The sequence below is a fragment of the Cheilinus undulatus genome, linkage group 18 (assembly GCF_018320785.1).
Source record: "Cheilinus undulatus linkage group 18, ASM1832078v1, whole genome shotgun sequence".
Lineage (NCBI taxonomy): Eukaryota > Metazoa > Chordata > Actinopteri > Labriformes > Labridae > Cheilinus > Cheilinus undulatus.
The window spans coordinates 43,661,602-43,688,591 of NC_054882.1; the positions used below are offsets into that span (position 1 = coordinate 43,661,602).

The 26,990-nt window shown below is 43.5% G+C and overlaps 1 protein-coding gene across 2 annotated transcripts in view; it reads right to left on the reverse strand.

Moving 5' to 3' along the window:
* The window catches only part of gabrb1 (gamma-aminobutyric acid type A receptor subunit beta1), a 139,768-nt gene that overhangs the window by 7,840 nt on the left and 104,938 nt on the right, over nt 1-26,990 (reverse strand). For both annotated transcript variants that reach the window (XM_041812800.1, XM_041812799.1), the window contains exon 6: nt 1,154-1,297. In XM_041812800.1, coding sequence (XP_041668734.1) covers nt 1,154-1,297 — 144 coding nt within the window. The remainder of the gene's footprint in view (nt 1-1,153; nt 1,298-26,990) is intronic.

Consider the following 26,990-nt stretch of genomic DNA (forward strand, 5'->3'; position numbering starts at 1 on the left):
TGAGCCTCTGTTCTCTAGACCAGTGTTACTCAAACAAAGAGCCAAACTGTTGAAAAATACCTTTACGAGAGCCACAATCTAAGTGGTGAAAAGTGGCAAAAATGGCTTGAAGTAGCAATAAAAAAAAGTAAAAGATGGCAAAATGGTCAAAAAACAGCAAAAATTGATGAAAAGGGGCAAAAATGGGGTGAAAAAGTGGAAAAAGTCAGAAAGTAACAAAAATGGGTGAGAAGTTACAAAGACAGTGGGTTACAGGTGGCAAAAAAACGGTCCAAAAACAGCAAAAACAAGGCAAAAAAAAAAGAGTGAAAAGTGACCAAAATGGGCAAATGGCAATCAATGGTGGCAAACTTTGGCAAGAAAAGAGGAAACTATTGGTAATAAATGCCATAGGTAGCTTTGAAGGGCCAAAAGTGGCAAAAAAAATGTAAAAAAAAAAAAAAAAGGGCAAAAATGGGACAGAAGTGGCAAAAAGAAGTTTTGAAAATGGGCAAAAAACTTGGAAAAAAAAGAACTCTGCGGGACTCTGCGGGACTCTGTTGGACTCTGCAGGACTCTGTGGGATTCTGGGGGACTCTGTGGGACTCTAGAGGACTCTGCAGGACTCTGTGGAACTCTGTGGGACTGTGGGGGACTCTGCGGGACTCTGTGGGACTCTGCGGGACTCTGTTGGACTCTGTGGGACTCTGGGGGACTCTGCAGGACTCTGGGGGACTCTGCGGGACTCTGTGGGACTCTGGGGGACTCTGTGGAAATCTGTGGGACTCTGGGGGACTCTGCGGGACGCTGTGGGACTCTGTGGGACTCTGTAGGACTCTGTGGGACTCTGTGGGACTCTGTGGGACTCTGGGGGACTCTGCAGGACTCTGTGGGACTCTGTGGGACTCTGTGGGACTCTGGGGGACTCTGCAGGACTCTGCGGGACTCTGTGGGACTCTGTGGGACTCTGTAGGACTCTGGGGGACTCTGCAGGACTCTGCAGGACTCTGTGGGACTCTGTGGGACTCTGGGGGACTCTGCAGGACTCTACAGGACTCTGTGGGACTCTGTAGGACTCTGGGGGACTCTGCAGGACTCTGCAGGACTCTGTGGGACTCTGTGGGACTCTGGGGGACTCTGCAGGACTCTACAGGACTCTGTGGGACTCTGTTACCTGTAGCAAACACGGCTTTCTTGGAGAGGGTCTGGTAGTCTATGATGGAGAACTGGGGCAGCTCTATGTTCTCCACCCCGGTGACGGAGCCAGCGTTACTCCCGCCCTGCCAGTAGAACTCGATGTCGTCTGTGGTGTATCCGTCTGAAAGAGGCAGGAGAAAAACCAGTTAGAGTCTCGGCAGAAACACCAGGATGTGCAGGTTTAGCTCAGGGCCAGAACCACATCCAGAGTCAAAGCTGGGGGGGCCTTCACACCTGTCCTGTTTAGTTTGATGTTCTCACTCGCTACAGTTCACCTGGAGAGCCATGTTTACAGGCCCTTCATTGATATTCTTCTCTCTGAGCTTCACTTTAAATCCAGAACTTTCTGTGCACAGACTCCAACGGTGCATTTAGCCTCCTAGGAATACTCTGCAGCTGTTCCTGCCGTCTCAGTGCTGCTGGATGAAACAATCTACTGATTCAGACCTCCTTCAACCAAAACTAAAGCTGCACTAACATAACAGAACCTACAGGGCCTATAAAAAGTATTCACCCCCCCTTTGGATGTTTTACCCTTATATTGGTTTATAAATCAATCATGGTCAACATAATCTGTAAGAAAACAAAGTACAAAAAACTCTTTAATGTCCAAATTTAAAAAAATTCAACAAAACGTTAAACACGTTAAAATAGTGACTGACCTAAAAAACAGAGGTTCACACAGTTGGTGCTAACAGTCTCACAGTGAAATGGGATCAGCTGAGGTCAGTGAATGTGTCTCAATTAAATAACTGGTCTCTGGTTCATCAGTATTCCTGGCTACCATTACACCATGATGACAAAAGAACACTCAGAGGAAAGGTTACTGAAAAGTCTAAATCAGAAACATCTCTAAGTCTCTGAACATCCCCCAGAGTTCAGTTAAATCATCCTGAAGAAATGAAGGAATATGTCACATGTGTAAATCTGCCTAGATCAGACCGTCCTCACACACTGAGTGGGCGTGCAAGAAGGAGACTAGTGAGAGAGGACACCAAGACACCTATGACTACTCTGAAGGAGCTCCAAGCTTCAGCAGCTGAGATGGAGAGACTCTGCAGACAACAACTGTTGGCCGGGTTCTTCACCAGTCAGAGCTTTATGGGAGAGTGGCAAAGAGAAAGACACTGTTGAAGAAAACTCAGATTCAATCTGGACTAGAGTTCACCAGAAGGACTGTGGGAGACTCCATGGTCAAGAGGAAGAAAGGTCTTTGGTCTGATGAGACCAGAATGGAGCTTTGAGACCATCAGACAAGACGCCAAACACTGACATCACCACAAACACACCATCCCCACTGTGGAGCACGCTGGTGGCAGCATCGTGCTGTGGGGATGCTTCTCAGCAGCATCGTGCTGTGGGGATGCTTCTCAGCAGCATCATGCTGTGGGGATGCTTCTCAGCAGCATCATGCTGTGGGGATGCTTCTCAGCAGCATCGTGCTGTGGGGATGCTTCTCAGCAGCATCGTGCTGTGGGGATGCTTCTCAGCAGCATCGTGCTGTGGGGATGCTTCTCAGCAGCATCGTGCTGTGGGGATGCTCCTCAGCAGCATCGTGCTGTGGGGATGCTTCTCAACAGTCGGCCCTGGAAGGCTTGTAAAGGTAGAGGGTAAAGTGAATCCTGGAGGACAATCTTCTTCAGTCTGACAGAGAACTACGGCTTAGAGCAGATTCATGTTCTAGTCCAGAGAAAGCTACACAGAAATGGTTTAAAGACAACAAGGAGAATGTTCTGGAGAGGCTGAGTCAAAGTCCAGACCTCAGTCCTATAGAGGATTAGTGTCTGGACTTTAAAGGGCTGTTCAGTCCTGATCCCCGATCATCCTGACAGAGCTTGAGCAGTTTATAAAGAAGAATGGAGTAAACTTCCAGAGTCCAGATGTTTGATCCTGACTGAGACCTATCCACACAGACTCAGAGCAGAGACTGCAGACAGAGGAGACTCTACTAAACACTGACTAGAGGGAGGAGTATTTATGAACTTACATATTACATATTTCATTTATCTGACATGACTTTGTAGAAATCTGTTTTCACTTTGATATTAAAGAGGGTTCAGATGACTCAGTGCTGCATGCAGCATTGTTTTGGTCTGTCTTCTTTATTTTTCTCAGGTATAGAAGTCATTAAACCAAACTGTGATATCTCAGTTGGTTAAAACCAGGACAGCTATCACTGCAACACAAGGACTTATTATTGTTTTAGAGACATTTGGAGCCACTGAGCTTGGAAAGGAGAGCGTCCTGTAAGAACCTGACATTCAGCCCCAGACCCAACAATCCAGGAGATCTTCTCTAACCGTTGTTACTAAAAATAATGACCCGGGATAACTGCAAAACCAATTTTGACCAAAGGGAATGCACAGGTCAATTGTGTGATGTTTTCTCCTACAGATCAGTCCTAGAATATGAATACATACTGAGGCAGATACTCTGGAAGCAGATATCAAACGTCATCCAGTGCTCAGAGAAAAGTCTGACTTTGTTCCAGAAGAGATGATAAATCTTTGTTCCAGCTGACAGATCGTTGAACTGTTACAGTTTTTTCCAGTTGCTGACACACTAAAATGACGTGCACAGCACAGTTATTTAGACTGGCTCACAGAGAGCAAAACCTCCTCTCAGGTCTCCAAAACTCTAAACACACTTTCTGCTTTACATGCATTCAAAATGGCCCTTTTTAAATGCACCGAACACGGTTCTCTGCGTGAGACACAACAATCTGACATAAAGTCACATGACTGCATTTCCAAACACTGCCATTCAAAAAGACGCTACATGAGCTCATTGGCCAACAGCACCACCTGGCCAAACTCCTCCATGGTTGTTAGAAGTTCAATCAGGAAGTAAGCACTATAAAAAGACCACAGGTGAGCACTGTTTTTTTTTTTTTTACAAAGATGGAAGATGTTGCAGAGAGAGGAAGAGGAAGAGGAAGAGGGTGAGAATGAGAGGGGGAGGAAGAGTGAGAGGTAGGGGTAGAGCTGGGAGAGGGGTTCATGGCCAAAGAAGACAACCTTCAAATGGAATCAGAGCGACCTTAGTTGGCTTGTGCAGACTATGAGAGAGGCATGTGATGACACTGACGTGGGCGTGATTCAGGGACGGATGAGGCACTCAAGGCGTTTCTTCCCTCGATGGCGAGGGAGGATATCGCCTGTGATGTGGACGAGGCGTTGTGGCCAGACCCAGCTGGGCAGCAAGATGCTGCCTATTTTTCTTGCCTCTTTTTTTTGCCTCCGCAAAGGAGGTCATGTGATCAGCTGGGTTTGATTGTTTGTTTGTTTGTTTGTTTGTTTGTTTGTTAGCAACATAACTCTAAAGGTCAGGGACGGATTTTGATGAAATTTTCAGGAAATGTCAGAAATGGCATAAGGAAGAACTGATTAGATTTTGGGACTGATCTGGATCACCGTCTGGATCCAGGAATTTTGTAAAGGATTCTGTTTTACTGGGAGATCAGTGATGGCGGAGGTCTGCGCTCTCTGAGGGCTTTTCTAGTTTTCTGCAGTTTTTCTGCACATTTTTTCCACAGTTTTCTTTTTCAGTTTACTGCTTTTTGTGAGATATTTTTGTTCACTCCAGTGTAGATATTTCTGCTGTGCTCTGACCTGTTTGGTGAAAAATAGAAAAATAAATGTTTCAACAGCGTGTGTGTATCTACAAATATTTCTGTGCAAGTGAACAATCTGAAGAATTTTCTACAGTTTGAACTATTTTAGTATAAAGGCAAAGCAAACTAAAGATGAGAGAACAGTGTGTAGCTGGTTAGACAGAAATCTGGTCATAAGAGTGAAGCGTGGGCCGTTTGGTGTAAAAGTTAGATTCTGATAATGCCGTATGTAGTTTTGGTTGCAGTGCTATGAGCTATTTGACAGTTTGGGTGTTTGGTTTGTGAACTGTGTTAAGTATTTTGATAAAACCAGCCTAGTTTGCAAATTTGTGTTTAAGCAATTGGAAAAAACTGTCATGAAGAAGTTTGTCATAACAGGCTCACCCAGAAATCTGCCGACTAGTAGATTTCTATCAAGTTAGAAAAAAGTAACATCAACAACATTTAATAACCAGAAAATAAGAGAAAACATGATGAATATTTCTGTTTATCAGGGCTGAGAGTACAGGTGTGTGTTTTAGAGTACAGGTGTGTGTTTTAGAGTACAGGTGAGTGTTTAAGAGTACAGGTGAGTGTCTAAGAGTACAGGTGTGTGTTTAAGAGTACAGGTGTGTGTTTAAGAGTACAGGTGAGTGTCTAAGAGTACAGGTGTGTGTTTAAGAGTACAGGTGTGTGTTTAAGAGTACAGGTGAGTGTCTAAGAGTACAGGTGTGTGTTTAAGAGTACAGGTGTGTGTTTAAGAGTACAGGTGAGTGTCTAAGAGTACAGGTGTGTGTTTAAGAGTACAGGTGAGTGTTTAAGAGTACAGGTGAGTGTTTAAGAGTACAGGTGAGTGTCTAAGAGTACAGGTGTGTGTTTAAGAGTACAGGTGTGTGTTTAAGAGTACAGGTGAGTGTCTAAGAGTACAGGTGTGTGTTTAAGAGTACAGGTGTGTGTTTAAGAGTACAGGTGAGTGTCTAAGAGTACAGGTGAGTGTCTAAGAGTACAGGTGAGTGTCTAAGAGTACAGGTGAGTGTTTAAGAGTACAGGTGAGTGTTTTAGAGTACAGGTGTGTGTTTTAGAGTACAGGTGAGTGTTTAAGAGTACAGGTGTGTGTTTAAGAGTACAGGTGTGTGTTTTAGAGTACAGGTGTGTGTTTTAGAGTACAGGTGTGTGTTTAAGAGTACAGGTGTGTGTTTAAGAGTACAGGTGTGTGTTTTAGAGTACAGGTGAGTGTTTAAGAGTACAGGTGAGTGTTTAAGAGTACAGGTGTGTGTTTTAGAGTACAGGTGTGTGTTTTAGAGTACAGGTGAGTGTTTAAGAGTACAGGTGAGTGTCTAAGAGTACAGGTGTGTGTTTAAGAGTACAGGTGTGTGTTTAAGAGTACAGGTGTGTGTTTTAGAGTACAGGTGAGTGTTTAAGAGTACAGGTGAGTGTTTAAGAGTACAGGTGTGTGTTTAAGAGTACAGGTGAGTGTCTAAGAGTACAGGTGTGTGTTTTAGAGTACAGGTGAGTGTTTAAGAGTACAGGTGAGTGTTTAAGAGTACAGGTGAGTGTTTAAGAGTACAGGTGTGTGTTTAAGAGTACAGGTGTGTGTTTAAGAGTACAGGTGTATGTTTTAGAGTACAGGTGAGTGTTTAAGAGTACAGGTGAGTGTTTAAGAGTACAGGTGTGTGTTTAAGAGTACAGGTGTGTGTTTTAGAGTACAGGTGTATGTTTTAGAGTACAGCTGTGTGTTTTAGAGTACAGGTGTGTGTTTAAGAGTACAGGTGAGTGTCTAAGAGTACAGGTGAGTGTTTAAGAGTACAGGTGAGTGTTTAAGAGTACAGGTGAGTGTCTAAGAGTACAGGTGAGTGTTTAAGAGTACAGGTGTGTGTTTAAGAGTACAGGTGTGTGTTTTAGAGTACAGGTGTGTGTTTAAGAGTACAGGTGTGTGTTTAAGAGTACAGGTGTGTGTTTTAGAGTACAGGTGAGTGTTTAAGAGTACAGGTGTGTGTTTAAGAGTACAGGTGAGTGTTTAAGAGTACAGGTGAGTGTTTAAGAGTACAGGTGTGTGTTTAAGAGTACAGGTGTGTGTTTAAGAGTACAGGTGAGTGTTTAAGAGTACAGGTGTGTGTTTAAGAGTACAGGTGTGTGTTTTAGAGTACAGCTGTGTGTTTAAGAGTACAGGTGTGTGTTTTAGAGTACAGGTGAGTGTTTAAGAGTACAGGTGAGTGTTTAAGAGTACAGGTGAGTGTTTAAGAGTACAGGTGTGTGTTTAAGAGTACAGGTGTATGTTTTAGAGTACAGCTGTGTGTTTTAGAGTACAGGTGTGTGTTTTAGAGTACAGGTGTATGTTTTAGAGTACAGCTGTGTGTTTTAGAGTACAGGTGTGTGTTTAAGAGTACAGGTGTATGTTTTAGAGTACAGGTGAGTGTTTAAGAGTACAGGTGAGTGTTTAAGAGTACAGGTGAGTGTTTAAGAGTACAGGTGTGTGTTTAAGAGTACAGGTGTATGTTTTAGAGTACAGCTGTGTGTTTTAGAGTACAGGTGTGTGTTTTAGAGTACAGGTGTATGTTTTAGAGTACAGCTGTGTGTTTTAGAGTACAGGTGTGTGTTTAAGAGTACAGGTGAGTGTCTAAGAGTACAGGTGAGTGTTTAAGAGTACAGGTGAGTGTTTAAGAGTACAGGTGAGTGTCTAAGAGTACAGGTGAGTGTCTAAGAGTACAGGTGAGTGTTTAAGAGTACAGGTGTGTGTTTAAGAGTACAGGTGTGTGTTTTAGAGTACAGGTGTGTGTTTAAGAGTACAGGTGTGTGTTTAAGAGTACAGGTGTGTGTTTTAGAGTACAGGTGAGTGTTTAAGAGTACAGGTGTGTGTTTAAGAGTACAGGTGAGTGTTTAAGAGTACAGGTGAGTGTTTAAGAGTACAGGTGTGTGTTTAAGAGTACAGGTGTGTGTTTTAGAGTACAGGTGAGTGTTTAAGAGTACAGGTGAGTGTCTAAGAGTACAGGTGTGTGTTTAAGAGTACAGGTGAGTGTTTAAGAGTACAGGTGAGTGTTTAAGAGTACAGGTGTGTGTTTAAGAGTACAGGTGTGTGTTTAAGAGTACAGGTGTGTGTTTTAGAGTACAGGTGTGTGTTTAAGAGTACAGGTGTGTGTTTAAGAGTACAGGTGTGTGTTTAAGAGTACAGGTGTGTGTTTTAGAGTACAGGTGTGTGTTTTAGAGTACAGCTGTGTGTTTAAGAGTACAGGTGAGTGTTTAAGAGTACAGGTGAGTGTTTAAGAGTACAGGTGTGTGTTTAAGAGTACAGGTGTGTGTTTAAGAGTACAGGTGTGTGTTTAAGAGTACAGGTGTGTGTTTTAGAGTACAGGTGTGTGTTTTAGAGTACAGCTGTGTGTTTAAGAGTACAGGTGAGTGTTTAAGAGTACAGGTGTGTGTTTAAGAGTACAGGTGAGTGTTTAAGAGTACAGGTGAGTGTTTAAGAGTTACAGGTGTGTGTTTTAGAGTACAGGTGTGTGTTTTAGAGTACAGGTGTGTGTTTTAGAGTACAGGTGAGTGTTTAAGAGTACAGGTGAGTGTTTAAGAGTACAGGTGAGTGTTTAAGAGTTACAGGTGTGTGTTTAAGAGTACAGGTGAGTGTTTAAGAGTACAGGTGAGTGTTTAAGAGTTACAGGTGAGTGTTTAAGAGTACAGGTGAGTGTTTTAGAGTACAGGTGTGTGTTTAAGAGTACAGGTGTGTGTTTTAGAGTACAGGTGAGTGTTTAAGAGTACAGGTGAGTGTTTAAGAGTACAGGTGTGTGTGTTTTAGAGTACAGGTGTGTGTTTTAGAGTACAGGTGTGTGTTTTAGAGTACAGGTGTGTGTTTTAGAGTACAGGTGAGTGTTTAAGAGTACAGGTGAGTGTTTAAGAGTACAGGTGTGTGTTTAAGAGTACAGGTGAGTGTTTAAGAGTACAGGTGTGTGTTTTAGAGTACAGGTGAGTGTTTAAGAGTACAGGTGAGTGTTTTAGAGTACAGGTGTGTGTTTAAGAGTACAGGTGTGTGTTTTACAGTACAGGTGTGTGTTTTAGAGTACAGGTGTGTGTTTAAGAGTACAGGTGAGTGTTTAAGAGTACAGGTGTGTGTTTTAGAGTACAGGTGTGTGTTTAAGAGTACAGGTGAGTGTCTAAGAGTACAGGTGTGTGTTTAAGAGTACAGGTGTGTGTTTAAGAGTACAGGTGAGTGTCTAAGAGTACAGGTGTGTGTTTAAGAGTACAGGTGAGTGTTTAAGAGTACAGGTGAGTGTTTAAGAGTACAGGTGAGTGTCTAAGAGTACAGGTGTGTGTTTAAGAGTACAGGTGTGTGTTTAAGAGTACAGGTGAGTGTCTAAGAGTACAGGTGTGTGTTTAAGAGTACAGGTGTGTGTTTAAGAGTACAGGTGAGTGTCTAAGAGTACAGGTGAGTGTCTAAGAGTACAGGTGAGTGTCTAAGAGTACAGGTGAGTGTTTAAGAGTACAGGTGAGTGTTTTAGAGTACAGGTGTGTGTTTTAGAGTACAGGTGAGTGTTTAAGAGTACAGGTGTGTGTTTAAGAGTACAGGTGTGTGTTTTAGAGTACAGGTGTGTGTTTTAGAGTACAGGTGTGTGTTTAAGAGTACAGGTGTGTGTTTAAGAGTACAGGTGTGTGTTTTAGAGTACAGGTGAGTGTTTAAGAGTACAGGTGAGTGTTTAAGAGTACAGGTGTGTGTTTTAGAGTACAGGTGTGTGTTTTAGAGTACAGGTGAGTGTTTAAGAGTACAGGTGAGTGTCTAAGAGTACAGGTGTGTGTTTAAGAGTACAGGTGTGTGTTTAAGAGTACAGGTGTGTGTTTTAGAGTACAGGTGAGTGTTTAAGAGTACAGGTGAGTGTTTAAGAGTACAGGTGTGTGTTTAAGAGTACAGCTGTGTGTTTAAGAGTACAGGTGAGTGTCTAAGAGTACAGGTGTGTGTTTTAGAGTACAGGTGAGTGTTTAAGAGTACAGGTGAGTGTTTAAGAGTACAGGTGAGTGTTTAAGAGTACAGGTGTGTGTTTAAGAGTACAGGTGTGTGTTTAAGAGTACAGGTGTATGTTTTAGAGTACAGGTGAGTGTTTAAGAGTACAGGTGAGTGTTTAAGAGTACAGGTGTGTGTTTAAGAGTACAGGTGTGTGTTTTAGAGTACAGGTGTATGTTTTAGAGTACAGCTGTGTGTTTTAGAGTACAGGTGTGTGTTTAAGAGTACAGGTGAGTGTCTAAGAGTACAGGTGAGTGTTTAAGAGTACAGGTGAGTGTTTAAGAGTACAGGTGAGTGTCTAAGAGTACAGGTGAGTGTTTAAGAGTACAGGTGAGTGTTTAAGAGTACAGGTGTGTGTTTAAGAGTACAGGTGAGTGTTTAAGAGTACAGGTGTGTGTTTAAGAGTACAGGTGTGTGTTTTAGAGTACAGCTGTGTGTTTAAGAGTACAGGTGTGTGTTTTAGAGTACAGGTGAGTGTTTAAGAGTACAGGTGAGTGTTTAAGAGTACAGGTGAGTGTTTAAGAGTACAGGTGTGTGTTTAAGAGTACAGGTGTATGTTTTAGAGTACAGCTGTGTGTTTTAGAGTACAGGTGTGTGTTTTAGAGTACAGGTGTATGTTTTAGAGTACAGCTGTGTGTTTTAGAGTACAGGTGTGTGTTTAAGAGTACAGGTGTATGTTTTAGAGTACAGGTGAGTGTTTAAGAGTACAGGTGAGTGTTTAAGAGTACAGGTGAGTGTTTAAGAGTACAGGTGTGTGTTTTAGAGTACAGGTGAGTGTTTAAGAGTCAGACAGTACAGGAGTGTTTAAGAGTACAGGTGTGTGTTTAAGAGTACAGGTGTGTGTGTTTGAGTACAGGTGTGTGTAAGACAGGTGTGTTTAAGAGTACAGGTGTGTGTGAGTGTCTAAGAGTACAGGTGTGTGTTTAAGAGTACAGGTGTGTGTTTAAGAGTACAGGTGAGTGTCTAAGAGTACAGGTGTGTGTTTAGAGTACAGGTGAGTGTTTAAGAGTACAGGTGAGTGTTTAAAGAGTACAGGTGTGTGTTTAAGAGTACAGGTGTGTGTTTAAGAGTACAGGTGAGTGTGTAAGAGTACAGGTGAGTGTGTAAGAGTACAGGTGTGTGTGTTAGAGTAAAGGTGTGTGTTTAAGAGTACAGGTGAGTGTCTAAGAGTACAGGTGAGTGTTTAAGAGTACAGGTGTGTGTTTAAGAGTACAGGTGAGTGTTTAGAGTACAGGTGAGTGTTTTAGAGTACAGGTGAGTGTTTTAGAGTACAGGTGATGTTTAAGAGCACAGGTGAGTGTTTTAGAGTACAGGTGTGTGTTTTAGAGTACAGGTGTGTTTAAGAGTACAGGTGTGTGTTTAAGAGTACAGGTGTGTGTTTAGAGTACAGGTGTGTGTTTAGAGTACAGGTGAGTGTTTAAGAGTACAGGTGTGTGTTTAAGAGTACAGGTGTGTGTTTTAGAGTACAGGTGAGTGTTTAAGAGTACAGGTGAGTGTTTAAGAGTACAGGTGTGTGTTTAAGAGTACAGGTGTGTGTTTTAGAGTACAGGTGAGTGTTTAAGAGTACAGGTGAGTGTTTAAGAGTACAGGTGAGTGTTTAAGAGTACAGGTGTGTGTTTAAGAGTACAGGTGTGTGTTTAAGAGTACAGGTGAGTGTTTAAGAGTACAGGTGAGTGTTTAAGAGTACAGGTGTGTGTTTAGAGTACAGGTGTGTTTAAGAGTACAGGTGAGTGTTTAAGAGTACAGGTGTGTGTTTAAGAGTACAGGTGAGTGTCTAAGAGTACAGGTGAGTGTTTAAGAGTACAGGTGAGTGTTTAAGAGTACAGGTGTGTGTTTAAGAGTACAGGTGTGTGTTTAAGAGTACAGGTGATGTTTAAGAGTACAGGTGAGTGTTTTAGAGTACAGCTGTGTGTGTCTAGAGTACAGGTGTGTGTTTAGAGTACAGGTGAGTGTTTAAGAGTACAGGTGTGTTTAAGAGTACAGGTGAGTGTTTAAGAGTACAGGTGAGTGTCTAAGAGTACAGGTGAGTGTTTAAGAGTACAGGTGTGTGTTTAAGAGTACAGGTGTGTGTTTTAAGAGTACAGGTGAGTGTTTAAGAGTACAGGTGTGTGTTTAAGAGTACAGGTGTGTGTTTTAGAGTACAGGTGTGTGTTTAAGAGTACAGGTTTGTGTTTGAGAGTACAGGTGTGTGTTTAAGAGTACAGGTGTGTGTTTTATAGTACAGGTGTGTGTTTAAGAGTACAGGTGTGTGTTTAAGAGTACAGGTGAGTGTTTAAGAGTACAGGTGTGTGTTTAAGAGTACAGGTGTGTGTTTAAGAGTACAGGTGAGTGTTTAAGAGTACAGGTGTGTTTAAGAGTACAGGTGAGTGTTTAGAGTACAGCTGTGTGTTTAGAGTACAGGTGTGTGTTTTAGAGTACAGGTGAGTGTTTAAGAGTACAGGTGTATGTTTAAGAGTACAGGTTTAGAGTACAGAGTACAGGTGTATGACAGGTGTGTGTTTAGAGTACAGGTGTATGTTTTAGAGCTACAGGTGTGTGTTTAAGAGTACAGGTGAGTGGTGTTTAAGAGTACAAGTACAACAGGTGTGTGTTTAAGAGTACAGGTGTGTGTTTTAGAGTACAGGTGTGTGTTTTAGAGTACAGGTGAGTGTTTAAGAGTACAGGTGTGTGTTTAAGAGTACAGGTGAGTGTTTAAGAGTACAGGTGAGAGTTTAAGAGTACAGGTGTGTGTTTAAGACTACAGGTGTGTGTGTTAGAGTACAGGAGGGTGTTTAATAGTACAGGTGAGTGTCTAAGAGTACAGCTGTGTGTTTAAGAGTACAGGTGAGTGTTTAAGAGTACAGGTGAGTGTTTAGAGTACAGGTGAGTACAGGTGTGTGTTTAAGAGTACAGGTGTGTGTGTGTTTAAGAGTACAGGTGTGTGTTTAAGAGTACAGGTGTGTGTTTAAGAGTACAGGTGTGTGTTTTAGAGTACAGGTGTGTGGAGTGCACAGCTGTGTGAGTACAGGTGAGTGTTTAAGAGTACAGGTGAGTGTTTAAGAGTACAGGTGTGTGTTTAAGAGTACAGGTGTGTGTTTAAGAGTACAGGTGTGTGTTTAAGAGTACAGGTGTGTGTTTTAGAGTACAGGTGTGTGTTTTAGAGTACAGCTGTGTGTTTAAGAGTACAGGTGAGTGTTTAAGAGTACAGGTGTGTGTTTAAGAGTACAGGTGAGTGTTTAAGAGTACAGGTGAGTGTTTAAGAGTTACAGGTGTGTGTTTTAGAGTACAGGTGTGTGTTTTAGAGTACAGGTGTGTGTTTTAGAGTACAGGTGAGTGTTTAAGAGTACAGGTGAGTGTTTAAGAGTACAGGTGAGTGTTTAAGAGTTACAGGTGTGTGTTTAAGAGTACAGGTGAGTGTTTAAGAGTACAGGTGAGTGTTTAAGAGTTACAGGTGAGTGTTTAAGAGTACAGGTGTGTGTTTTAGAGTACAGGTGTGTGTTTAAGAGTACAGGTGTGTGTTTTAGAGTACAGGTGAGTGTTTAAGAGTACAGGTGAGTGTTTAAGAGTACAGGTGTGTGTGTTTTAGAGTACAGGTGTGTGTTTTAGAGTACAGGTGTGTGTTTTAGAGTACAGGTGTGTGTTTTAGAGTACAGGTGAGTGTTTAAGAGTACAGGTGAGTGTTTAAGAGTACAGGTGTGTGTTTAAGAGTACAGGTGAGTGTTTAAGAGTACAGGTGTGTGTTTTAGAGTACAGGTGAGTGTTTAAGAGTACAGGTGAGTGTTTTAGAGTACAGGTGTGTGTTTAAGAGTACAGGTGTGTGTTTTAGAGTACAGGTGTGTGTTTTAGAGTACAGGTGTGTGTTTAAGAGTACAGGTGAGTGTTTAAGAGTACAGGTGTGTGTTTTAGAGTACAGGTGTGTGTTTAAGAGTACAGGTGAGTGTCTAAGAGTACAGGTGTGTGTTTAAGAGTACAGGTGTGTGTTTAAGAGTACAGGTGAGTGTCTAAGAGTACAGGTGTGTGTTTAAGAGTACAGGTGAGTGTTTAAGAGTACAGGTGAGTGTAGTAGAGTACAGGTGAGTGTCTAAGAGTACAGGTGTGTGTTTAAGAGTACAGGTGTGTGTTTTAGAGTACAGGTGCTTGTCTAAGAGTACAGGTGAGTGTTTAAGAGTACAGGTGTGTGTTTAAGAGTACAGGTGAGTGTCTAAGAGTACAGGTGAGTGTCTAAGAGTACAGGTGAGTGTCTAAGAGTACAGGTGAGTGTTTAAGAGTACAGGTGAGTGTTTTATAGTACATGAGAGTGTTTTAGAGTACAGGTGAGTGTTTAGAGTACAGGTGTTTACAAGAGTACAGGTGTGTGTTTTAGAGAGTACAGGTGTGTGTTTTAGAGCACAGGTGCGTGTTTAAGAGTACAGGTGTGTGTTTAAGAGTACAGGTGTGTGTTTAAGAGTACAGGTGAGTGTTTAAGAGTACAGGTGAGTGTTTAAGAGTACAGGTGTGTGTTTTAGAGTACAGGTGTGTGTTTAAGAGTACAGGTGAGTGTTTAAGAGTACAGGTGAGTGTCTAAGAGTACAGGTGTGTGTTTAAAGTACAGGTGTGTGTTTAAGAGTACATGTGTTTTAGAGTACAGGTGAGTGTTTAAGAGTACAGGTGAGTGTCTAAGAGTACAGGTGTGTGTTTAAGAGTACAGCTGTGTGTTTTAGAGTACAGGTGAGTGTCTAAGAGTACAGGAGAGTACAGGTGAGTGTTTAAGAGTACATGTGAGTGTATAAGAGTACAGGTGAGTGTTTAAGAGTACAGGTGTGTGTTTAAGAGTACAGGTGTGTGTTTAAGAGTACAGGTGTATGTTTTAGAGTACAGGTGAGTGTTTAAGAGTACAGGTGAGTGTTTAAGAGTACAGGTGTGTGTTTAAGAGTACAGGTGTGTGTTTAAGAGTACAGGTGTATGTTTTAGAGTACAGGTGTGTGTTTAAGAGTACAGGTGAGTGTCTAAGAGTACAGGTGAGTGTTTAAGAGTACAGGTGAGTGTTTAAGAGTACAGGTGAGTGTCTAAGAGTACAGGTGAGTGTTTAAGAGTACAGGTGAGTGTTTAAGAGTACAGGTGTGTGTTTAAGAGTACAGGTGTGTGTTTAAGAGTACAGGTGAGTGTTTAAGAGTACAGGTGTGTGTTTAAGAGTACAGGTGTGTGTTTTAGAGTACAGCTGTGTGTTTAAGAGTACAGGTGTGTGTTTTAGAGTACAGGTGAGTGTTTAAGAGTACAGGTGAGTGTTTAAGAGTACAGGTGAGTGTTTAAGAGTACAGGTGTGTGTTTAAGAGTACAGGTGTATGTTTTAGAGTACAGCTGTGTGTTTTAGAGTACAGGTGTGTGTTTTAAGAGTACAGGTGTATGTTTTAGAGTACAGCTGTGTGTTTTAGAGTACAGGTGTGTGTTTAAGAGTACAGTTGTATGTTTAAGAGAACAGGTGAGTGTTTAAGAGTACAGGTGAGTGTTTAAGAGTACAGGTGAGTGTTTTAGAGTACAGGTGTGTGTTTAGAGTACAGGTGTATGTTTAAGAGTACAGGTGTGTTTAAGAGTACAGGTGTGTGTTTTAGAGTACAGGTGTGTTTTAGAGTACAGCTGTGTGTTTTAGAGTACAGGTGTGTGTTTAAGAGTACAGGTGAGTGTCTAAGAGTACAGGTGAGTGTTTAAGAGTACAGGTGAGTGTTTAAGAGTACAGGTGAGTGTCTAAGAGTACAGGTGAGTGTCTAAGAGTACAGGTGAGTGTTTAAGAGTACAGGTGTGTGTTTAAGAGTACAGGTGTGTGTTTTAGAGTACAGGTGTGTGTTTAAGAGTACAGGTGTGTGTTTAAGAGTACAGGTGTGTGTTTTAGAGTACAGGTGAGTGTTTAAGAGTACAGGTGTGTGTTTAAGAGTACAGGTGAGTGTTTAAGAGTACAGGTGAGTGTTTAAGAGTACAGGTGTGTGTTTAAGAGTACAGGTGTGTGTTTTAGAGTACAGGTGAGTGTTTAAGAGTACAGGTGAGTGTCTAAGAGTACAGGTGTGTGTTTAAGAGTACAGGTGAGTGTTTAAGAGTACAGGTGAGTGTTTAAGAGTACAGGTGTGTGTTTAAGAGTACAGGTGTGTGTTTAAGAGTACAGGTGTGTGTTTAAGAGTACAGGTGTGTGTTTTAGAGTACAGGTGTGTGTTTAAGAGTACAGGTGTGTGTTTAAGAGTACAGGTGTGTGTTTAAGAGTACAGGTGTGTGTTTTAGAGTACAGGTGTGTGTTTTAGAGTACAGCTGTGTGTTTAAGAGTACAGGTGAGTGTTTAAGAGTACAGGTGAGTGTTTAAGAGTACAGGTGTGTGTTTAAGAGTACAGGTGTGTGTTTAAGAGTACAGGTGTGTGTTTAAGAGTACAGGTGTGTGTTTTAGAGTACAGGTGTGTGTTTTAGAGTACAGCTGTGTGTTTAAGAGTACAGGTGAGTGTTTAAGAGTACAGGTGTGTGTTTAAGAGTACAGGTGAGTGTTTAAGAGTACAGGTGAGTGTTTAAGAGTACAGGTGAGTGTTTAAGAGTTACAGGTGTGTGTTTTAGAGTACAGGTGTGTGTTTTAGAGTACAGGTGTGTGTTTTAGAGTACAGGTGAGTGTTTAAGAGTACAGGTGAGTGTTTAAGAGTTACAGGTGTGTGTTTAAGAGTACAGGTGAGTGTTTAAGAGTACAGGTGAGTGTTTAAGAGTTACAGGTGAGTGTTTAAGAGTACAGGTGAGTGTTTTAGAGTACAGGTGTGTGTTTAAGAGTACAGGTGTGTGTTTTAGAGTACAGGTGAGTGTTTTATAGTAAACGGGAGTGTTTATGAGATAACATGTGTGTGTTTTAGAGTACAGGTGTGTGTTTAAGAGTACAGGTGTGTGTTTTAGAGTACAGGTGTGTTTTTAGAGTAGAGTACAGGTGAGTGTTTAAGAGTACAGGTGTGTGTTTAAGAGTACAGGTGAGTGTTTAAGAGTACAGGTGTGTGTTTTAGAGTACAGGTGAGTGTTTAAGAGTACAGGTGAGTGTTTTAGAGTACAGGTGTGTGTTTAAGAGTACAGGTGTGTGTTTTAGAGTACAGGTGAGTGTTTAAGAGTACAGGTGAGTGTTTAAGAGTACAGGTGTGTGTGTTTTAGAGTACAGGTGTGTGTTTTAGAGTACAGGTGTGTGTTTTAGAGTACAGGTGAGTGTTTAAGAGTACAGGTGAGTGTTTAAGAGTACAGGTGAGTGTTTAAGAGTACAGGTGTGTGTTTAAGAGTACAGGTGAGTGTTTAAGAGTACAGGTGAGTGTTTAAGAGTACAGGTGAGTGTTTAAGAGTACAGGTGAGTGTTTTAGAGTACAGGTGAGTGTTTTAGAGTACAGGTGAGTGTTTAAGAGTACAGGTGAGTGTTTAAGAGTACAGGTGAGTGTTTAAGAGTACAGGTGTGTGTTTAAGAGTACAGGTGAGTGTTTAAGAGTACAGGTGAGTGTTTAAGAGTACAGGTGTGTGTTTAAGAGTACAGGTGAGTGTTTTAGAGTACAGGTGAGTGTTTTAGAGTGCAGGTGTGTGTCTATAGATCACAGCTCACAGACAGGAGTGTAGATGGAGGGACAGACCAGCATTAGAGCATCAGACGTTCTGCTCCATATCTGACTTCTTCTACCACATTTTAAGCTCCAGTGTGATCATACAGCATTAAACTTTATTAAAATCAGTGATCAAATCTTCTTATTCTTAGGTTCATTCATTGAACGACCAGTTTCAGCTCTGACTTATCTCTGTTCAAACAAACATGGTGGACCCTGGCAGCTCTGAAGGATCCTCCAGACTAAAGAGGATTTCAGACTACACTAGAGACAGAGGAGACCTGGACACAAGGAGCCAGATCCAGGATGAGCCACAGAGTTAAAATGCTGATATAAATACTAGTTTAGGGTCCATTTTAATGGAAACCCTGATATTTTTAATGTTGCTGGATTTTCATTCTTTTTACTACTTCAAACTGAAGTTCTCTGAGAATCTCTGAAATGTAGAAGAAACATTTTTGTTTCTGAAATACACCTTTATGAATTAATATTGAATCAAACCAAGAATCAAGTCAATTCCAGCAGTCAGTGTCGATTTCTGGCCCTGATCAGAACCATGATGGAGCAGTAAATAAATAAATAAATAAATAAATAAATAAATAAGTAGTTTATACAACGGACTTTGATGAGGAAAGCATGCATGAGCTTTTTTAGGGTTTTATCAGTGAAACTATTAAAATGTGTCTGCTTTTCCTAGGTACATGTAGAGGGGGCTCTGAATAATATAAAAGCAATAGATCTAGGGATGTGTTTTACTGAAGGGAGTTTTGGGCATGAGCCTCATAATTCTCCTTAAATCTCGTCTTGCTTGACTCCGCTGTCAGGAAGCTAACGGCCACGGTTGGTACGGCTGAGATTCCAGCTACAGCGGCTGTCTGGATAATTCTGAACAAAAGACAAAGACAACGGATGATAGTTCAGAGGAAAAGCCTGTATGCTTGGCTAAAGCCATTTATAAGGGTGTAAGAAAAGTCTGGTGTCCTCTTCTGTCCACACGTACCCGCCATGTTGTCTCAGAGTGATCTGGTCATGTGACACCATATGTTACATGCTGTGATGTGTAAATGCAGAAAAAGTGTTTCTATTACATTTTTAAGACATATTTCTGTATTTAAGGTCTGAAAAACCTCCTCATGAGAGCGTAAAAACTTTTCAGTGATATCTGGGAGGTTTTTCTACATCTAGGTGTTTCCATTAGCCGGTTTTATTAGGATTTTTAGTTTCTGCATTTCTCAGAGTAATGGAAACACAGCTACTGAGAGGGTCTGCCATAAATCAGCAGGAACTCAGATGCTGGTCTGCATCTGTAGAGCTTAGAGCCGAAACCCAAACTGTTACCTGCAGTTATCCTCATTTAATCCCCAGACCTGCCCAAACCCAGATCAGGAAATCCCCAGACCTGCCCAAACCCAGATCAGGAAATCCCCAGACCTGCCCAAACCCTGATGAGGAAATCCCCAGACCTGCCCAAACCCTGATGAGGAAATCCCCAGAACTGCCAAAACCCAGATCAGGAAATCCCCAGACCTGCCCAAACCCAGATCAGGAAATCCCCAGAACTGCCAAAACCCTGATCAGGAAATCCCCAGACCTGCCCAAACCCAGATCAGGAAATCCCCAGACCTGCCAAAACCCAGATCAGGAAATCCCCAGACCTGCCCAAACCCAGATCAGGAAATCCCCAGACCTGCCCAAACCCAGATCAGGAAATCCCCAGACCTGCCCAAACCCAGATCAGGAAATCCCCAGACCTGCCCAAACCCTGATCAGGAAATCCCCAGACCTGCCCAAACCCTGATCAGGAAATCCCCAGACCTGCCCAAACCCAGATCAGGAAATCCCCAGACCTGCCCAAACCCTGATCAGGAAATCCCCAGACCTGCCCATACCCTGATCAGGCACTCCCCAGACGTGCCCAAACCCTGATCAGGAAATCCCCAGACCTGCCCAAACCCAGATCAGGAAATCCCCAGACCTGCCCAAACCCTGATCAGGAAATCCCCAGACCTGCCCAAACCCTGATCAGGAAATCCCCAGACCTGACCAAACCCTGATCAGGAAATCCCCAGACCTGCCCAAACCCAGATCAGGAAATCCCCAGACCTGACCAAACCCTGATCAGGAAATCCCCAGACCTGCCCAAACCCAGATCAGGAAATCCCCAGACCTGCCCAAACCCTGATCAGGAAATCCCCAGACCTGCCCAAACCCAGATCAGGAAATCCCCAGACCTGCCCAAACCCAGATCAGGAAATCCCCAGACCTGCCCAAACCCTGATGAGGAAATCCCCAGACCTGACCAAACCCTGATGAGGAAATCCCCAGACCTGACCAAACCCTGATCAGGAAATCCCCAGACCTGCCCAAACCCAGATCAGGAAATCCCCAGACCTGCCCAAACCCTGATCAGGAAATCCCCAGACCTGACCAAACCCTGATCAGGAAATCCCCAGACCTGACCAAACCCTGATCAGGAAATCCCCAGACCTGCCCAAACCCTGATCAGGAAATCCCCAGACCTGACCAAACCCTGATCAGGAAATCCCCAGACCTGCCCAAACCCAGATCAGGAAATCCCCAGACCTGCCAAAACCCAGATCAGGAAATCCCCAGACCTGCCCAAACCCAGATCAGGAAATCCCCAGACCTGCCCCACCCCAGATCACGAAATCCACAGCACTGCCAACACCCTGATCAGGAAATCCCCAGACCTGCCCAAACCCAGATCAGGAAATCCCCAGACCTGCCAAAACCCAGATCAGGAAATCCCCAGACCTGCCCAAACCCAGATCAGGAAATCCCCAGACCTGCCCAAACCCAGATCAGGAAATCCCCAGACCTGCCCAAACCCAGATCAGGAAATCCCCAGACCTGCCCAAACCCTGATGAGGAAATCCCCAGACCTGCCCAAACCCTGATCAGGAAATCCCCAGACCTGACCAAACCCTGATCAGGAAATCCCCAGACCTGCCCAAACCCAGATCAGGAAATCCCCAGACCTGCCCAAACCCTGATCAGGAAATCCCCAGACCTGCCCAAACCCCTGATCAGAAATCCCAGACCTGACCAAACCCTGATCAGGAAATCCCCAGACCTGCCCAAACCCTGATCAGGAAATCCCCAGACCTGCCCAAACCCTGATCAGGAAATCCCCAGACCTGACCAAACCCTGATCAGGAAATCCCCAGACCTGCCCAAACCCTGATCAGGAAATCCCCAGACCTGACCAAACCCTGATCAGGAAATCCCCAGACCTGCCCAAACCCAGATCAGGAAATCCCCAGACCTGCCCAAACCCTGATCAGGAAATCCCCAGACCTGCCCAAACCCTGATCAGGAAATCCCCAGACCTGCCCAAACCCTGATCAGGAAATCCCCAGACCTGCCCAAACCCAGATCAGGAAATCCCCAGACCTGCCCAAACCCAGATCAGGAAATCCCCAGACCTGCCCAAACCCTGATCAGGAAATCCCCAGACCTGCCCAAACCCTGATCAGGAAATCCCCAGACCTGACCAAACCCTGATCAGGAAATCCCCAGACCTGCCCAAACCCAGATCAGGAAATCCCCAGACCTGCCCAAACCCTGATCAGGAAATCCCCAGACCTGACCAAACCCTGATCAGGAAATCCCCAGACCTGACCAAACCCTGATCAGGAAATCCCCAGACCTGCCCAAACCCTGATCAGGAAATCCCCAGACCTGACCAAACCCTGATCAGGAAATCCCCAGACCTGCCCAAACCCAGATCAGAAATCCCCAGACCTGCAGATCAGGAAATCCCCAGACCTGCCCAAACCCAGATCAGGAAATCCCCAGACCTGCCCAAACCCAGATCAGGAAATCCCCAGACCTGCCCAAACCCAGATCAGGAAATCCCCAGACCTGACCAAACCCTGATCAGGAAATCCCCAGACCTGCCCAAACCCAGATCAGGAAATCCCCAGACCTGACCAAACCCTGATCAGGAAATCCCCAGACCTGCCCAAACCCAGATCAGGAAATCCCCAGACCTGACCAAACCCTGATCAGGAAATCCCCAGACCTGCCCAAACCCAGATCAGGAAATCCCCAGACCTGACCAAACCCTGATCAGGAAATCCCCAGACCTGCCCAAACCCAGATCAGGAAATCCCCAGACCTGACCCTGATTAAACAGAATGTAGGCTAAAGTGCTATTTTTTTTTTCCGCTGCTGCAAAAATCAATATATTTGCAATAAGGCAATGCTGCATAATCCCTGATCTTCACACGCACTCATAGCAAACAGAAAAGAGCGGACCAGCCAGAGGATCCGAGAGGCCAACAGCCCCAGCATCCTGCACTAGCCCACCAAAACAGATGCTGGTCTGCAGTCGGCGAGGACCCTAGTCCACCTGAGCCCAGATAGCAGACCTACAGGACCTGCAGGTCTGCACCAGAGCCCCAAAGAGGAATAAAAACATGAATGTTGTCTGGTAGAAGGGATTGGAGGAGGAAGGACCCAGTAAAATGAGCTTCCACGTCTGATTGGCAGCAGAGCAGGAACACGACCAGCAGGGACCAACCAAAAACTGTTACCAGGGTTGGTTTTCGCTCAGTTTAGGCTCACAGCGGGTTGAGGTCAGTAAAAAGGTCAAATTGGGAAGTAAAACTCAGTATAAGTTTGTTAAAACTCAATAAGACACACATTTAAACATAAACTATGACGGCCATGGTGCCATCATCCCTGATGATGAGAGCCACAGGAAGTGATGGATGAGGTCTTTCTGGAATATTCTCCAGCAGCTGCAGAGCTGTGGAGCATCCTGTTACATGCAGTCCTGGGAATGTTGGTCCAAAGTCTAAAAGTCTAAATGTGAATGCAGGTACGCTTAGTTAATTTAGTCCCCCAGATGTCAGAGCGTGCCTTTTCCTCTATCACACACTCACCTTAAACCGAGCCCTGAAGTCTCTCTGCATTTATTATGGGCCACTTTAACTATGCATGTGGCCACTATCCATTATTTAAGTGAGCCACTCCAGCCAGGTCTGATTGAACAAGACCTGCCAGTTTGCATCAGCTGGCGTGAAAAGCAGCGCCGTCCTCGATGACCAAAGAGTCTCTGGGAGGATTCTGACCCGAGGCTGCGCGAGGGGGTGGAGAGATTTAAAGAGGAGCGTTTACAGCTGATAAAATTTCATTTATCTTCTTCAGTGGTTGGAGACCAGGGATCAGGGATCAGGCTGGATCCATGGATTTATACCTCCTCTAAATACAAATACCACTCCTAACTCAGGATCCACCGGGAGACTCCTTACTGAGAGGAGACACTTCCCCCCCCCCAGAGTCAGAATCGCTCTTGTTCCCCACCGCGTACATCAGTGACACAAGATTCCTCCACCTAGGTCTCCTCTCCTCAAACGCACTTAAGCTGCACCAAGTCCTCAAAAACAAGCCCTCCTCCACATCCCATGACCCTTTTCATCAGTCCATCTCCTGACCCTGACACCATATCAAATGTTTAAACTAGGGCTGTCAAAATTAACGCATTAATGCGGATGAATCCATCATCATGATTCATCTGAATGAAAATTTCAATGCAATGAACCCATCTACAGCGCAGATTGACTCAAAATCCCTGACACGTCTCTGGCAACGCATTTTGGGCGGTTTGTCCAAGAAGGGTTACCGTCGAGCACGCCGCCGCGCAAATGGGCCGTTGAGACCAACCAACTCGGTATGGAGGACGCCAAACAGCTCGCTGGCCCTCTCGATGGGAAATTAGAGTACAAAAAAAAAAAAACAAGATGGAACAGTCGACCGACAAAAAGCATCATGCACATTCTGCAGGAAGGAGTTTTCTTTTCACTGAAGCACTTCCAGCTTAAAACGCCACATTAACGACAGGCATGTTTGTCGGAGATTGAGTCTGTTTGCTTATGCAAAATAAAACGTGATTAATATAGATGAAAAACGAATGATATTTAATCATGATTAATTGAAATTAATCTATAGCAACCCTGTGATTAATCTGATTAAAAATGTTAATCGTTTGGCAGCACCTCTTTATTGCCACAGAAATATGGATACGCTACTCCCCTCACAGCGAACCTCTACAGGTGTTTCATTCAATCCTTCTACAAGTTTTTATGGGAGCAACCCACATACTCAGCTCTGCTGCTCATCCCACAAATGCATGTTCCTCACAAGTGTGGCTCTATTTAAAAGGGTGATAAACAGATTTACTGCCAAGAAGCATCGTTACGACAAAGAAAGAACCTACCAAACACACGTTTCCTTACTGTTTGTGCTAAGTTTAGGAAACTGTAGCACTTCCATCAAGAGGAAAAAAAACGATTTTTATCAGGTTATTACATGCAGTTGCATATGGCAAGCAGTTTTAACATTTAAAAGTTAAGTTTGAATATCTGGAATTAACATTGTAGATATCTGTAATTCAATGTTGCCTAGTCAGAAAGAACATTTCAGATATCTACAACGTCATTTTGACCATTCATGTGTACGGGTTCCTCATTACAGATATCAGCATCATTTCAGATATCCACCATGTTAATCACGGATATCTGCAAATGAATTATAGATATCTGGAAATCCAATTTAAGTAAGGAAGGTGGTGCGAGAGCTCGCTTTCATTCATCCACTCAATTCAAGATATCTACATGTCCCTTTTCAGATATCTTAGATTAAGTTTTGACTAGGCCAGATTACATTGTAGATATCTGTAAATGGAATTATGACTAGTCAAAATGTAATTGTAGATATCTTGAATTGGATTTACTGATATCTACTATTCATTTGCAGATATCCGTGATTAACATGGTGGAAATGACAAAAATGACGTTGTAGATATCTGAAATGTTCTTTCTGACCAGGCAAAATTGAATTACAGATATCTAGAATTGAAATTCCTCCTATTCAAAATGTAATTACGACTAGTCAGAAGGACTTTGTTGATATCTACTACGCTGACTCTGGACAGTCAGACTTAACTTTAAATGTTAAAACCACCTGCCGTAGTTGCAGCGCTGTTCTACACGTCACAGGTAGAGCTGGTTACATCCAGACAGAGGATCAAACTACGTCTGCTCTCTTTGTTTGCCTTTCTCTGTGCTTAAAGTGTAAGTGAACCCCCGGCTCAGAGATAACTCCGCCCACCTCCGTAATTCAAAGGATGCAGAGAAAGTGAGCAGTTTGGCTCTGAGAGGAGGGAGGGGAAAAGGGCGGGGCTTTCCAGATGAGGCGGGAGTGACAGTGATGTCCCCTTGTCAGAGAGAGACACAGAGTCCCACAGCACTGCGGCCTCATAGCCATCGTTTTCCCCTCTAGAGCCCCCCGACGCAGGCTATAGTGTGGTGGCGGACCGTGGTGGTTCTGAGCACGACCTGTTCGGTCCGTTAGCTCCAGCAGCGGCGTCACTACAGCCGGAGCTCTCAGAGCCGTAGCAGCGCAGCAGAGGATGGGTGTGGTCTCTGAATGGTGACGTCAGCTAGAGGCGGTCTACCTGTTATATAGAGTTTGTGACGTAGAAACCGTCACATCAGCCCCAGCTTGTCAGGAAAGATTTTTCAGGGCAGATGTCCGTTTGAGCTAATTAAGAGCCGTGAAATCCAGATTTTTATCAGTTTGGTGCAAACTTCAGCTGTAACACTGATGTGTTTTATTATAGTTCAGTCAGATGAAAAAAATGTTAACGTGTTCACTACGCCTTTACAGGGCATAACACTTATTCACAGTGCTTTATAAAGTTCTCTAGAACTGTTCTTGAGTAAAAGTACAGATATACCAGAAGATGACATGAGTAGAGTAAAAGTCATCCGTCACAAAGCGACTCCAGTAAATATTTGATTTTTTTAAATGAAGTGTCAAAAGTATCTCTGTTATCTTATATTGTACTCAAGTATTAAGTAAAAGTAAGAAGTCAATCTTAATAATTCAGTCAACATTCAAACAACTGAAATGTTTTTTTTTATTTGTTGAAGACCATGGTATGTAATTTCAGCCACCAGGGGGCTCCACCAAAACAATAACCATGATAACCATGATGTACTGGGACTTGAATAAATCCATATGCATTTGCTACGGCATATTTTAAACTGAGATCTTTGTTCAACTTTTCTCTGTGAGGGAAATATTGAAAACAATGACTGCCATGAGAGGAGGATGTTCCAACAATGACAGACAGAGAAATCACTGCAGCGCTGCTGGCACCTGCAGGCATAAATGACACCAGACTGACACTGATGAAGTAAGAGGGACAATAAAGGAGGAGCTGGGGGGGAGGAGGGCTGTAAAAAGAAGCTTTCAGAGGGTAGCAGAGCATAGACAGGCTTTGGATGTGGCAGCATTACGATTGGTCAATAGCATGCCTAGAGTGCATCAGCTGACAAGGACATGGTTAGATCATCTCAATGATCCCGCGGCGTGCCTGAACTAAGACCAGACCCTGGATTTACTCTGACATGTCAGAGGTTGTTTGTAAAGATGTGGTTGTGGTGTGGGCAAAGAAAGACTGAGAACTGCTGCTCCAACCAACACGATATTAGATCAAACTGGGGCTGGACCATCCAGAGAAAATATCTAACTGTGATGATTGCAACTCATTTTGCAAACTGGATGTGAACCGCTGCATTAAAGGGAGTGATCATTTTAATAAAACTCTCATATTTAACCAGAAAAACATACAAAAATGAGGAATTGTTAATTGTAATTGTTACACATGCAAACCCGGTCCCTGAGAGACAGACATCTATATCACCGCTGAGCTAATGGACAAGCTGATGATGGCGTAGTTTACGTACAAAGCCAAGAAGACGACTCCTGAAGTGGCCGGAAAAATCGATAAAACACGCATGTGTACGAAACACTACAACATCTACTACTGCGCTGACAAATACAGCGGTTTAATCGCCAGCTAGAGTCAATAAAGCATCAGTGATGCAGTCAAACTGATGCAAAAACCACAGGCCGCTGGTTTCCTACATTTCACAGACGTGAGCTGAACAACAACTTCTGGAGCACCTGGAGTGACTGAGCTGTCACTCAAAAACTCATTGGCCAATAGGGATACGCCCCAGAAAAGCCCACCCACGCGTGATATTTGTGTCAGAACTGAGAGCAAAAACTCACGAAACGCAAACAAAGGATCAGGCAGCGCGAACGCAAAACCGAGAAGCGAGAGCAAAAGTCTGATCCCTGAGAGAGAAAAACAGGAACTGGAAACAAAAAGACAGATTCAACATTCAAAGACTAAGAATGGGCTCTCTGCACGGCGGGGGTGGAAAATAAGGCCGCTTCACAACTCCCGCCCAACGACACGTGCTGAGCCAAAACGCATCTAAACCCTCCTATACTGCCTCCATTTGTCCGTTTCCTTGGTTTTTTCTTTGTTTCGATTGTTGTTTCTGGTCTCTCTATCATCATCGCGTGGCATCCAAACATCCAAAAACGGGTTAAAAGCACCTCTGGGCATCGCTGCTGCGTGCTGCCATGTACATCTTCAGCTAAATTTAACCCCTCACTGACAGTCAGCTCAGGTAAGTCATGCAAACAGCGAGTAAACCGCGACGAATTTACCATCATACGCCTTTCTCAAATCTCATTCCACACTGGACCACGCTGTTGGACATTTTTAAGAGAGAGGCCCCAGAACTGGATTTGACTCTGTCGGTCTGTTGACTGATTCATTTAGTCACTTTTGAAACAATAATGG